Source organism: Nannochloropsis gaditana (assembly GCF_000240725.1).
Source record: "Nannochloropsis gaditana CCMP526 unplaced genomic scaffold scaffold128, whole genome shotgun sequence".
Classification (NCBI taxonomy): domain Eukaryota; class Eustigmatophyceae; order Eustigmatales; family Monodopsidaceae; genus Microchloropsis; species Microchloropsis gaditana.
Window position 1 is genome coordinate 30794 of NW_005803825.1, and position 14629 is coordinate 45422.

At 56.4% G+C, this 14629-nt stretch overlaps 2 protein-coding genes across 2 annotated transcripts; both read left to right on the forward strand.

The window, feature by feature from the left end:
• Positions 1-7763: 7763 nt before the first annotated feature.
• On the forward strand, positions 7764-8398 carry NGA_2059800 (nucleoside-triphosphate--adenylate kinase; the record flags this gene model as incomplete). Its single annotated transcript, XM_005855708.1, has 1 exon — positions 7764-8398. A coding segment is annotated over one exon (487 nt), but the record flags the coding sequence as incomplete, so codon positions are not given.
• A 4865-nt stretch (positions 8399-13263) lies between these two features.
• Positions 13264-14347, forward strand: HSPBP1 (hsp70-interacting protein; the record flags this gene model as incomplete). Its single annotated transcript, XM_005855710.1, has 1 exon — positions 13264-14347. A coding segment is annotated over one exon (1084 nt), but the record flags the coding sequence as incomplete, so codon positions are not given.
• Positions 14348-14629: the final 282 nt, after the last annotated feature.

Here is a 14629-nt window from a genome sequence, read left to right on the forward strand (position 1 = left end):
CCTCACGTAAGGGAGACCTCCCCTCTTGGCGCGGCCCATTCGGTCAGCAGACAAGTCTATCGGAAAAGCAACTGTCAGTAACGGTTTTCTACGTTCCCCTATTTCGTGGAAATAGCACGCACGTACGATAAAAAGCGCTCTGTCGCCTCTTTCGCTCGATTTAATGAAGGTAGATAGAGAATATAGAATTGATGCCGTTCCATGTACTGGCTGTGACCGCATAGAAGTCCACGCGCCATGATTTTTTTTCAAAAATGGGACGATGCACGTTCATTTTTCATGATCTCCTTTTTCCCCAATCATAACACACAGGCTTGCACAATCTGAGCTACCTTCAAGCCATCAAATGGCGGACGCTGAAGCAGTTGTGAGTCTCGCCGACCGCATCGAGCAGGCTAAATGTAAAGCTCAGACTCTGAAAAAAGAAATCGAAGAAGTAAGGAAGCAAAAAGACAACGCCATGCTGCCGGGAGCTGCCAACAACCAGCAGCTACCTGACTTTAAAAACAAGATAATTCGGATACGGAGAGTTCTCAAGGGTCATTTTGGCAAAGTTTATTCCATGCACTGGGCTCAAAAGAGTACACAGCTGGTTTCAGCTTCTCAAGACGGCAAGCTGATAATCTGGAATGCCCATACTACAAACAAAGTGCAATCTATCCCCCTCCGCTCATCGTGGGTTATGACGTGTTGTTTCGAACAAACCAATGGTGCTTTAGTGGCTTGTGGAGGGCTCGATAATGTGTGCTCTGTCTACAGAGTCAGTGGACCAGGGATGCCGGCGCCTTCGTCTCCTACTGGGCAATCAGCTATACGACCTGCCCATGAACTCATTGCGCACGATGGATACTTGTCCTGCTGCCGTTTTATAGATGAGCAAAGTCTACTTACTTCTTCAGGGGATTCAACCTGCATTTTTTGGGATGTGGAGAAGAATGAGGCGATCACCTCCTTCGCCGACCATGGCGGAGACGTCATGAGCCTCTCTGTGCTCCCGTCCATCAACCGACATATATTCGTCTCTGGCTCTTGCGACGCAACTGCCAAAGTATGGGACACCCGTCTGGGGAAGTGTGTGCAGACACATGCCGGCCACGAGTCGGACGTCAATGCCGTCCAGTTCTTTCCGGACGGGAACGCATTCAGCACCGGCTCTGACGACTCGACCTGCCGGCTTTTCGACATCCGCTCCTACGGGGCCGTGAATGTCTTTGGCAATGACAAAATTGTCTCCGGTGTGACAAGCGTCAGTTTCTCAGCCTCGGGGCGCCTGCTATTCGCGGGCCATGACGACTCTAGTTGCCTGGCTTGGGACGTGCTCGCCGACGGTAAAGGGCTGGCCTTCCAATTGGCTGGACATGAGAGCCGTGTCTCTTGTCTGGGAGTGAATAGTACGGGCGAAGCGCTCTGTACAGGATCGTGGGACTCGTTGCTTAAGGTATGGGCTTAAGAGTGATAAAGAGCTGAAAGGATTTTGCGATGGCATTCCAAGGGACAATCAAGAGAGAACTATAACCAAGGACACAATTAGCACACTAGCACACATGCGTATCTAGACTATTACGCGATCGGTTGAAATTCTTTGCTTGATCCTCTCATTGTACACTCTCATACGGTTACTGATTTACTACAGTAGTCAAACGTGGCTCTTGCTAACTGATTCTTCAGTGGCGCCCACGTCCGGTGGATGCTTCGCAGTCAGGGATCCCTCAATTCTACTATCTCACAATCAATCGTCCCTTTTGACCTAGGTATTGCAGCTTTTGCACAGTCCTTTTATGCTCTAGTATACAATACGCGTGGCCTCATCCCTTTTTTAATCACGCCCCCTGCGTTCCGAGCCACCCACTCAATTTGACTTTATGGTCGCCTTGAATGCCCTGCGCATTTTTTTAACAAAAACCGCAAAGTCGTTCGCTTGGTTGAGCTCTGCAACTAGCCCATCCACCATCGCCGTGTCCAGCGTCGGGTCACACTCCTCCACACGGTACCGGTCCGCCTCGTCAATGTGCACCGAGAAGAAATACTCACGTGACGGGTTTGTTGCGTCCAGCTGAGTGAAAATCAGGCGGAGTTTGTTGTCGTCCGCCCGTTCAAAGTCTAGCCCCAAATGCTTGTACATGACCACCCCCCGTGTAAGGTCGTTGATATAGTCTCCTTGCCGCGATGACAGCTCGCTCAAGGCAGCGCGCTTGCTTGCCAATATCTCCTGGAGTTCCTTCTCGCGGGCTCGAGCAAGTTGAAGTTCTTGCGGCAAGTCTGCCTCCTTTTCTTTAAGTCGTGCGATCTCCGCTTCGATCGCTTTCAGAGTCTCTTGCCTTTGCTCTGAAAGGCGTGTGCCTTCGTCGGTCTTACCTTTCAGTTCGGCTTGCCTTGCCAACAGCGTCGCGCGCTCGGCCACCATCTCAGCCAATGCTTTCTCGTGTCGCATCTCCAGTCCCTCCAAGTCCGCCCTGGAGTTCTCAAGCCATTTGTCCAAGCGGGCCTGCGTCTCAGTGATGTCTTGCGCGATGGAACGGGCCAGTTGCTCCGCCGTCGCAGCCATGCTGAAGGCAAAGGTAGAAAGATCGCAAGATCTGCCTGTATTCATGGGAAAAGAAAGAAGGCGGTGTCACTTGCAAGTCGCTGATGGTAAAGTTATGTTTTTTTCATCAATGATTGCGTGCTTCGTGGTTATCAAAAAGGCACTAAACGCTCCAGAAAGCACAAATAAATGGAGAAATCCTCAAAAGAAGGTATGAATGGCACTGGAAATGTTTGTGATGGACAGTGTGTCGGGAAGGGCATAGTGATAGACAGCCCATTATTGCGTAGAATCGTATACTTATCAGATGGACGGATGAATGTGAGACAGATGGGTCCCTATGAGGGAGAAAATGGAGAAGCATGTTCCTGTTCTCACAAATACTTCGCGAGGATATAATAAATACAGCCTGACTGACACCCAGGTACACTTGGATGTGCATGCCTGCCTCTCGAAGCGGCATGGGGTGGCTTACTGAAAGCGACACGGCGTAGGGCGGGAAAAGAGGGCTCGGAAACAGCGAAGCGGGGGACTCGTTGAGACCGACACAAGACCTGAACCCAGTCTCAGGGTTTCCGAGTCCTTAAGAAGTTCGATCATGGCCCGATCAACATTAAAAGCATGTCCAAAATGTGTTAAGGCCACAGAACGCTCTTCATGCGTTCCTCAAGGCCAAATGAGGAAGGATTGCGAGGCCTGGCAGGGACCTTTTTCTGGACCTTTTTCTTCACCTCTACGTGTTCAAAACTTGCTCCACTCCACACAATCATACCAATCCACTTCAGCTATGTTTAGTTGGCAAAAAAACAATACTATGCACTTTCACGTCAACTTGTGTAGTTTTGGCGCTTTAAAAATAAAGAAAAATACAACCGCAACGAGCTGCCTGGCGAAGTATCTACCTCATGAAGGTAGCTAGCTTCAAAAGAGGCAAAGGCCTGAGTGGAGTTCCTTGTTGTTTACGTAATGTATAAATGTCAAGAGACAATCTAACAACAAAGCCAACTAAGCGAAGATATGTATCGTAATTGGAGCTCGAGTACGCGCACTGGTAATCGTATCGCTCTTGTATGTCAGGGGCTGGAGAAGGAGGAACTCGGAAAACAAATTTCAGCAAAAATGTCTGCATTCTATCAGTGTTTCTATCCATTCCTTCTTTCTACCGCGCGCTGTCTCCATCACACCCGCCTTGATCGCTTTCTCCACTGCCGCTACCTCCAGCACCAAGCTTGGCAGTGATCCATCCTGTTACCCCCGCTCTCAGTCCACCCTTAGCCTGCGTGGCAGCTTTTGCTTTCGCCGCCTCCTCGGGACTAAAATGCAGCATCGTCACGATGACTGAGAGCAAGGTCTGCCGCTCTGTGTCCGTGTGTGCTGTCAAAAAGCCGTAGATGGCATGCTTCAAATACTCGGCGTTTACCGGCCCCGCATGCAATTCCCTCTCGCGCGCCAAGCTATCTTCTGCCTTCTGTAAGGCCGCCTTAAGACCCCTTTCTTGCTCTTGCAACCGCGCCTGTTTTGCATTCAATTCGGTGATTTCTTCTTGCATGTGCGCGATGAGTTGGAGGTCCCTGACCCGCTCTTTCTGGAAGTCGCCCGTCAGCTGCTTGATCACCACGTAGTGCTCGCCCAGTCCCACAGCATCGCCTTCTCCGACCCCGCTGCTACTTTCTGCGTCCGACGGCGACAGGGGTGGGGGCGGTATCTTCAGAGGGACCAGCGTACGCCCGCTTCTTAGATTGGAGCTGCCCTGCCCGAGCCCGTCCGTATCCCCGTCGATCGCCTGCCGGTGACCCCGGTCCTGCTCAGAGGCCGCGGGCAAGGACGTGAAAGCCCCCTTGTCCTGGTGGGAGAAGGATCCCGGCGCGGGTAGCTCCGAGGGGCTGCCGTCCCTGGGCCGTTCCGCCCCCTTAGTCGAGGCACCTGCGGTCACGGCGGCTTTTGCTGCATCCCTGGCGGCCAGGACGGCTGCCTGCGCCGCCTGTAACTGCCCCTCCAGCTCGGCAATCTTCTCCTCCAGGGCGTCTCCCTCCCGATCCTGCGCTTCCACTCGCTGGGTCCACTCCGCCACCGTTTCTCGCAAGCGCCTGTCTGCCTCTCCCGCTGCCTCCTCAAGCAAGCGGGACCCTCGTTCCGCCTCCTCTTTCACTGCCTTCTCGCACGCATGCTCTACCATCTCGAGTCGCGCCTGCATCGCCTCTCGTGTCTCCTCCAGATCGGCCCGCGCCTGCGTCAGCTCCTCCTCCAACGACATCACTGTCCGCTCCAATGCTGCCCGCTCCTCCGCCAGGCGAAGCTTCTCCTCTTCCAGGGCCCGGTCCCGCTGCCTCTCCTCCCCGCTTCGCTCCGTTGCTTTTTTCAGGGCGGCGTGGGCGCGGCCCCGGTACCTGTGAAACTCCTCCTCCACCGCCCGTCTCCCCGCCACCTCCTCCTCCATCGCCGACCGAAGCGAGCTCTCCCTCTGCGCCCAGCCCTCCTGAAGCACCACCGGCCAGTCATTGACCTCCAACACGCTCCCTGGCACCCTTGCCAGCGCCTCCCGGGTCCAGGCAAGGGCTTTCTCCTCCGCCACCCACTGGGACGCGGGTGGAGGGGCGGGATCCGACACTGAGGGGTCCCCAGGGGAGGACGGGGAGAGGCCACAGAGGTCCTGTGAGGAGGCTGGCGCCGGCTGGATGGGCGGGGACGGTGGGGACACCACAAGGCACCAAACGGTTCCGGCCGGTCCACCGTCACTCGAATCCGTACGCACGCGCATGGCCACTTGGAAGGAGGCGGGGGGAGCGGCCAGCGCCTCCGCGGCCGCTTTACTTTTGCTGATCTCTTGGTCTCGGGACTGAATGATGCTCCGTGACTTGGACAACAACGTTTTAAGGCGCTTCACCGTCTCATCCTGCTCCTTCCGCTGGGCTTCCAAGGCCTCGACGCGCCCCTGGACCTCGGCCCGCGCCTCTTCCGCCCCGACAAGCTCTTGGCGCAGACTCATCACCTTGGCCTCTCCCTCCGACTGCAGACTTTCCATTTGCGCGCGAAGCGAATCGAGCTCCTTCTCCGCCCCTTCCAGCCGCTCCTGCAGCGTGGCTTTCTCCTCCTCCAGCGCGGCCTTGGTCACGTCCATCGCGGCCATGTCACCATCACCCGAGGACATGGCAGACCCTTCCGAAGCGCGGGCTTCCTCAAGGGCCGCAAGCTTTCCCTTAACATTTTCCAGCTCAGCCTGCAGCCCTTGCACGGCCTTTGTCGAGGCCTGCGCTTCCTTTGTGAGCCTCTCAATTTCGCTGTCGCGCCCTTCCAACTGCTGCGCGAGGGCAGCGTTCCGAGCTGCCAGCGCCTCCTTTTCTTTCTTGAATTCGGACATCGCGTCTTCGTGCCTCGTTTGCCAATCCCCACGTGCCGTTTCCAGAGCCTTTACCCTCGAACGCAAGGCGGCGGCCTCCTCCGAGGCTTCCCACGACCCCCCGGCCGCTTCCTCCTCCCGAGCTCGCGCCTTCTCCCGTAACGACACCAGTTCCGCCGTCAACTCGGCTTGCTCACTCCGCATACGCTCTGTCTCCACCCGCAAATCGGCAAGCATCTGCGCCTGGGATTCGGACTCGTTCCGTGCCTCCTCTGAAGCCGCGCTCAGGGTGGCGATCTCGGCTGCAAGACGCTCCTTCTCTTGCCCGAAGTCCTCTTTTATCGAGGCAAGGCAACCAGCCGCCTGCTTTTCTGACTCGGCTGTGGCGGCTTGAAGGGCCTCCAGCTGTTGGAGGACGCACGCTTTCTCCTCCACGACCGACTTGGCTTTGGCCTGCAATGTTTTGTACCGGTCCACCATCAGCTTCAGCTTCAGCTGCATCTCTTCCTTTTCCTCCTGCAGTCGCGCCACTTGCTCCTTGTCATCGCTTTCAGAATTTGGGGTGGCTGAGGGCAATGGCCCTGGCGCGCGTGTATCATGCGCGGCCTCCAAAAATGCGATCCGCTCCTGCGCTCGACGAAGCTCCCCCTCCGCCCTCTTCGCCCGCTCTGCCTGCTCGATCTGTCCGTCCTGAGTGCGCCTGGCCGCCTCGATTTCGTGCTCTAAGTCTGCGACGCGCGCTTGCAGGACCTTCTCCCGTCCTTCCGCCTCTGTGTGGACCCGATGCATATCCTCAGCAGCTTGGATGAGACGATCGTCCGCGGACCGATCCTTCTCCCCCAGGACCGCGGCGCGCTCCTCCAGTTCCAGATGGCCAGATTGTAACGCGGCATGCTGGGCCTTGCTTTCTTGCAATTCGTTTTCCACCTCCTTGACCTTTTGTTTCAGCTTCTTGATGTAGCCAAGCAGCTGCTCTTTTGTCAACTCCTTGGCCCCCCCACCTTTGGCATGGGCCTCCCTGCCGCTGCTCCCTTGCCCAGCCGCGGTCGCCCCAGGGTCATCCATGTCGCACCTTAAAGTGACAATAAAGTCTTGTGCTCGCGATTTTCTCAAAAGAGATCTATGCTTGGCCCATCCAAGGACATTTCTGGGTCCAAAAGTTAGGTGGTTGTACTCTGAGTAGTGAAGTGGGAGAGCGAGGCGGTGAATCGCTTGTCTCCTCCTCAACTTGCTAAAACATGGCCTGCGTGTGACCACAAAAACGACGAGTATACGCGAAGACAATGATAAGGCACAGTGATATCGTGACTGCGCAGCAAAGTCCGTGCCGACGCAGCCTAGGTAAGGGATCAGCACGCAGGGGCTATCGCTGCGAGGCTGGCGGTTGAAGCCAACTTGCGAGCTCTGAAGTATCTTCCCACCCCTCCCGCGACGGCACGCCCTTTCTGATCCCAGTCTGCAATCTCTCGCGTCACAGATTCGCTAAGCATACATTGTCGAGTGCTGAGCTGATGGGAAGCGTGCAGCGCTTGACTGCCCTCATTTTGGGTCCGCCGGGCGGGGGAAAAGGAACAATCTCCAAAAAACTCTTGAAAGACTTCAATTTCTTGCATCTGTCTACCGGAGACGTGTTGCGGAGGCATGTACGGGATCAAACAGCTGTTGGTAAAGCTGCACAAACTTACATGATAAGAGGTACGTACGCAATGTTGTGAAGGCGAGCGGGCATGATCACAGTCGGAATAAGAGATGGAAACCGGGGCGGGAGTTTCTCAGTTTCTGCATGTTGTCGAAGGTGTCGGGGGATAAAGATGCCATGAGGTGCATGTAGGCAAGAGGAGTCATGGAGATCCATTTTTTTCGCACTGTACAACTGATTGGACTCCTTTGATTTGACTTGCAAGGCGCGCTGGTCCCAGATAATGTCATCGTCGACCTGGTAGTTGCAGAGCTCGCGTCCAAAGGTCACGTGCCTCGCCTCCTCCTCGACGGTTTCCCACGCACTATTCCTCAAGCCCTGGCTCTCGAACCTCATGTTAGCATAGATGTAGTCATTGACCTTGACATACCGGACCAGACGATCATAGAACGCATATCGAATCGGTGGATTCACGCCGCGTCTGGTCGCACATATGCCTACGACTATAACCCTCCAAAGCAGAAAGGCGTCGATGACGTGACAGGCGAGCCCCTTGTTCAGAGGGAAGACGACAAGGAAGAGACGGTTAAGGCTCGTCTGGAACAGTACAAGCAAATAACAACGCCGTTGGTTGATCATTATCGCTACCAGGGCACCCTGGCGACGTTCTCAGGGACCGAGTCGGACGTGATTTACCCCTACGTCAAGGCGCATTTGGATGCATTTTTGGCTGGACGTAGCCAGGAATGAGGTCGAAGTGGGTGGCAGACAATAGTGCGCTTATAGCGTAAAGGTGCTTGCGGCTACTAGTTCGAAAAAGGGGAGACGGGCAAAGTAAGTTTTTTTATTGGGCGATCCTGTGAAGACAAATTTGGCTACAGGGAAAAAGGGATTACTTTCTGTTGCTATCTTTTTCCGTTCCTCCGCGTGGAGACAGGTCGGTAGCTTGCCTCACCCAATGACTCGTGCCAGTCGCGAAGTAAAAAAAATAGGGAGTAAAGCAGGTTTAGGAGGCGACATGTTCTGACAATTCGATCCTGACGGCTTGTCGTCCAAAAGATAGCCAAAGGATTCGCGCATTTGAGTCTCTGATACCCTGTGCACCTTTCTTGCCTTCGCTTTTTTGGGCGCGCACCCTGAAGCCCCACGAAAAAGGAAGACATATAGGTGTGGACCGTGAAGATGAGCCTTTCATTTCAATAATTCTTTCTTTCGAAGACTTGGTCGCGCCAATTTTTGCCTGTGGAACTCATCATCCATGAACCGCAGACGATAGCTGTGTTCCCTATCTACACACCCGGAGGGTGGGACTGTACACTACCTTATCTACCCACGACATATTCAGACAACATACATCAGTCTTAGCTGGAAGCTGCCAGCGGCGATCCGCCAAAGAGACGAGTCCAAAGAACCAACATGCACGTCTGATGCTCCCCGCCCATTTATGACACAGAAGGCTTCTCTGGGTCACGCCCCTACCGTGTCTTCTAGAAGCTCTGCACGTTCCTTTACCCGACAAGCCGTCCCCGGTCAACGCGCTTCGCTTCGTGCAATTTATTTCAATTCCTGTCTTTCATACCACTCCGCCTTGTCACCTGCCCACGCCCACAATCCTCACGGCACCCTTCCTCTCCCTCGTCGCCATGCCCCCGTTAGAGCCCCCTGAACACCCGACTGGGATTCCCTCTGGCACTCTGCGCTCGCCGTCCATCGCCCGGGGCTTCTTGTCTTGCATGGAGAATTTCAAGGACAGATTACTCGTCGTACTCAAGTCTCCCGCCGCCGAGTTGTGCAGCGTCTGCGGGAAGTAAGAGACCAGCACCGGTTTCTGAGGCCCGTTGCCCCTTTGCTTGGCGTGACCTGCCTGACTGCCGCCGCCCACGGTGATGGCCGGGCGAAGAGGGGAGGGCTTGACGGTGGGGGGGGTCCGAGAAAGCGTGGCAGCCCCGGAGGTGGGCAGGCGGTCCAGGTTGGCAGAGGAGCGGACGTGGCGAATGTTCCCGTCCGCGTTGAGCACAAGGGCGGCAGCCATGGAGGACGACGGCGAGGACGTGGTGGAGGAAGGGGACGACCCGTAGGTGGGAGTAGTGGACGGTGAGGAGAGGGCCTGGAACCTGCTCTCCTTCCCCGAAGGAGGAAGTTGCCTGGACTGCCGGACGGGAGCCCCGGGCGGCAGAGCAACGAGAGAGGGACTCGTCTTGTCAATGAGTGGCCCCGGAGTGCGCGCGGGGTCCCTGCCCCTGCCACTGATGGTGCTGGCCTGAGTGCTCGACGTCTTGCTAACATATCCGCTACTTTCTTGCGGGTTCTCGAAAGAGGCACCCTGGCCTCCTCTACCACCCAGGACATTCCTGCTGGATGCTGCCGCCTTGGTCGGAAGGGGAGGAATAGTGGCCTTGGCCTTTTCGGAATCCTTTTGTGCCTTCTCCCGCACGCCCTTCGGACCACGCGCGTCTGCCGCCGCTCCATAGAGGGTCCAGGGATGGCGGATCACCTGGTGGGCGCTAAACCTCTTGAGCGGATCGGTCAGGAGCATCCTCCTCAACAAGTCCTTCACACTGTCGCTCTTCCCCTTCCAGACCGCCTCGGGGAAGGATAGCTCGAATTTTCGAGCCACCTGCGCTCTGTTGCTTGGCAAAACCTCCACGTCTGCGTTGAAGGGCAGCCGGCAAGAGAGCAACAGGTACAAAAGCACCCCTGCGGCCCATATATCCACACTCTCAGAGTACATGCGCTGCTGCCGAATTTCCGGGGCCAGGTAGCCTCCTGTGCCCAGAAAGGATCCCGTCAGCGTGTGTCTGAGTATCGTGGAGAAGCCGAAGTCGATCAGTTTCACGGTCGGGTACTCGGCCGCGGGGTCGACCAGGAGGAGATTCTCCGCCTTCAGGTCCCGATGAACCACGCCCCTGTCGTGCATGTAGGTGATGGCGCCCATCACCTGCCGAAAGACGTGCAGCGCCACATCCTCTGCGAGCGGCCCTCTGTCTAGCAGGAATTCGAAGAGCTCCCCGCCCTGGATGAGCTCCATGACCACGAAAATTTTGTCCGCCGTCTCGATCACGTCCTCGAAGCGGACAATGTTCGGGTGCTGCAAATGCTGGAGGATCTCGATCTCTTTCCGGAGCTGCTCGAGAAGCATGTCCTTGTTGTCGATTTCAATGTTGAGCTTCCGTTTGTCGATGACCTTGCAGGCGAACACGGTCTGTCGGGCCCGGCGTTTGCACCTATACACCTTGCTCGTGGTGCCAATGCCTATTATGTCTGCGAGGGTATTCCAGGCATCCCGATGAGAGTCGTGGACGAGTCAAGACCCGCGTATGTAAGCCATAGGACAGAACAGGCTTGAGGGCGCCCCCTCTGGCAGGTGTCCGATTCAGGCAGCCCGCTTATCGTAGCCGTGAAGGTCTCTGCCTCCACGCTTCAAAGCTTGTACCTCTCTCTCTCCCCCACCTCCCCTCTCCCTGCAATTAATCTTCCCGGTAAAATAATACCCACCCACGCCCAACCCTCTTGATTTGATGTCTCACCTTGCATGTCATAAAATTTGGCCAGCTCAGCCGGGATCTCTTCGCGTCGAAAGTCCTGCAGAATACCCTCGCTGTATGAGGCGTCTTTCGCTCGGAGCACCTTTGTATGGGCTGGACGGGTCTTAGAAGACGTGGTTGAAGTCGCAGAGTTGCCACTGCCGGCCCCGGAGGGCCCATCGCCGTTGCGGTGTTGCTTGTGGCGACCTCGGGATACGGCTAGTTCGAGCTGTAAATGGTGAGGAAACGACCAGGACAAGGCATGAACTTCTAGACTGTTGCGGCAATGCACGTGCACATCACTTTCCAATGCGAAAGTGTCAGCAAAGTCACTTCTTCCCCCCAGCCCACGAAAGCGTGGGGCAACAAAACGCACTCGGGAACTGTATCGCAGACAGCGTCTGCTGGAAGACACAATATAGATTCAAGCCCCAGCATTCGCCGTAACTGAGGCAAATTATACTGTGTGAATCAGTGTCGATCGGACTCCGTTCATTCCTTGCAGGCATCACGTGCCGAGTGATTCTAAAGACATTCCCCTTGTCTCCCCGCCGCCTCGAGACTGCCACCTACCTTGTCATTTTCCATCAGACCTACGGCCTCCTCGTCTTCTTTTTCCAAAAGAAGGCGACGTAGACAGTCGCGAAGCCGTCGCAGGCAGCCACCCCACTGAGACATATTCACGCCTGGGAATCAGATTTCCTTCACGCTTCGACCGAGTTGGGCAGGCTCGTGGCCCCACTAGCGCGCTTTTATTGGACCGCCACCGACTTTATGGGATGAACGTAAGCACAAACATTAGAGTCGTAAGGTACATTACACTATTCTAGCGTGAGAATGGCGGCTGGAAAGATTGAGGAGTGTGCGGAGTGCGCGGTGGGAGCAGACAAGGGCCCAATCACCGCCCCCCGAGCGCGCATGACGGGCGGACTTCAAGGTGGGCATTTATCTCACACGCAAACAACACAGAAGTTGGTCCATGCACGCCTGGTGACGGGCATCATGATGCATGCATGCTTGTCAACACTTCGGGCTTGCGAAGTGCCAAGACAAGTCGCCAAGGGGAACACGCCTTTTAAGTGTTGCCGTCACGAGTGAGAGGCTCGAGAAGAGGGCGTGACCCGCCGTAAGTGCAAAACCGATTATATGTCCTTAGACACCCAAACACCACCACGCCCTATGAAAAATCATGCACACACATCACACTCACCCCGACCTGCACCAAATTGCCGCCGGTGGAAGCACGCCGAGTGAACGAGTCAGCAGGCGAGACGTGCCTTGTGTGCGCCGCTTTTGGGGCTTTTTTTGTTCTGGAGTGGAGCCGAGTGGAGGGCGTGAAGCACGGCAAGGGAGGGAGCATGCCGGGCCGCCACGGGCTGCTTTACGATCGAGAAGCAGAGGTCAAGCAGGGTCTCGGCACCTGCGCGTGTTACAGGCGTGTGATATGTACGTGTTTGGTCGGTTGTTGGCCTCGTCCTAAGAAATTTGTCAGTGAGGGGCGTCTTGGTTACCGCTCCGACAGTCTAGAAGCCGAATTATGTTCCTTGACCTGGCTTCACCGCGCCTGTCAGGGGCAAATTACGCGGGGCATGAGGTACCTCTTAGCGTAAAAAGAGGCGGGCATGTTTGAAATTGCGAAATTAAGGCCTCCTGGGGTAGACTCAGTCAAAGTGGATTCTGTACCATCTTCTCACCTAACTGCTTGTCGTCTTCCATCGTTGTATCTCCCCTACATTTCTACTGTTTTTTACGCTTCTCACAGGACCAATGAGTGCCAAGGGGACCACAGCATCTGCCTTAGGACCGGATGCTTGGAAAGATTTGCTTAACTGGTATGTTTATGTGATTGGCGGTTCAATCCAGAAGCTAAACTGGCCATTTAGGGGGGGGCATTCAAGAGCTTACCCCCCATTCACGGGCTTGTACCGTGAGGCAACTCTTTCCAGCTGAATTGGCACCGATGTGGTAGCCTTTATCATGAGATATATTCGTCTGTCTTGAGAATCCAAGCTGGGTGGAACGCTTGGGTCCTTGTACCCTGCGGCGCTGCATACTCCTTGAGCTCAAGAGACTAGAACGTTGAGAAGCGCCAGTCCACGGGCACGATTTGGCGCCTTTGAAGCATGCAGGACGGCCAAGGGCCTTGGCTGGAAACAATAGACTGTTGTACTGGCCGTTTTTGATGGTCATCGGCCAGCGCCTCGAGGTCTTCTCACGTCGTGTCGCGCCCCCCCTCACAGGACACTGAAGCAGCAAGGCCCCACTGCTGAGAGCGCCGGCGGGGCGGCTCCAGGGCCCATATCGCATGACAAGAAAGAATGGCTAGAGCGTGTCATGGAAGGGACGTTCGTGGACATGAGCAAGCGGCTGCGAGAGCGGTTGGGCTTGCTGGAGGAGCTTCTGCAGGGGGAGAGGAGTGAGCCGCGCCCTAGACCAGAGGCAAACGTGCAGGCCGCCTCGGACCAAGAGCCGAGCGCGGTGGAGCGAGGACAAGCGCTCTGGGAGGAAATGGAGGAAGACGTGGAAAATCTGGATTACGCGCTCATGTTTTGCCAGGTGGGGGGCCTTCAAGTGCTCTTCCAGTACCTGCTCCGGGCGGCGGCGGGGGAGCAGGACGCCGAGGCCCGGACATGGGCCGTGCGCGTGCTGACGGTCTTGGCGACGCTGACCCAGAACAATCCCCCCGTGCAGGCGGAGGTGCTGGCCTTCGCGATGCAGGACGCCCGGGGGGGGGGGCGAGACGTGCTGGCGCTCCTGTCTCGTCTCTTTCTCCGCGAGGTCGGCCTGGAAGAGGCGAGCTCTGTGTCCGAGGGGTCTGGGGAGAGGCATGGGCGTCTCCAGGCGAAGCTTCTGCACGCCTTATCCTGCACTGTCCGGGGCCACGCCGATGCCGAAGCCCGTTTTGTGCAGTCCTACGCACCGGAGGTCTTCCGAGCCGGCCTCCAGCCCTCCCGACAGGAGCGCGTTCAGGTCAAGGCGCTCTTCTTCCTGCAAGCCCTTCTCGGCGCCGACGACGCCACGCCTGCACGAGGAGAGGCCTTGCTGCCCCTGCTCCCCTTGGTGGTTCCGTGCTTGGAAAACAACGAGAACGTGGACCTGAGACACACGGCCGCCTGTGTGGTGACGGGGTTGGCGAACCTGACAGGGGGGCCCGCGGTGATTTTCGGCAAAGATGGGGGGGAAGCATTGCGGAGGGCGATGGAGAGACGTCAAGGATTGCTTGGATCGGGGTCGGACGAGGCGATGGGAGAGGAGTTGCTGTTTTGGAGCGCTTTGGCGAGAGGGGGCACTGGAAGAATGTCGTGGAGGGACGGGGAGGGAATAGGTGAGGAAGGTGAGGGAGTGGAGGGGGCGGGAGGAGGAGGAGGGCGTGTTCTGCAATCTCTGCAATCAGGAGCATCGGAAAGCGCGACGGCCGACCAGACAAATGAGGCGCCGGCGCCTGTTTTGCTCCTGGGCCAACCGCAATACCTGAGCGGAGCGAGCAGTGCGCCGTAGGCAGGAAGCAAATAAAAAATACGTGCTGCTTTAAAATTTGAACCTGTGCAACGCTCGCGTCGGCCTTAGTATTTTCCTTATTACTCGACGAGACGCGACCACGGGCC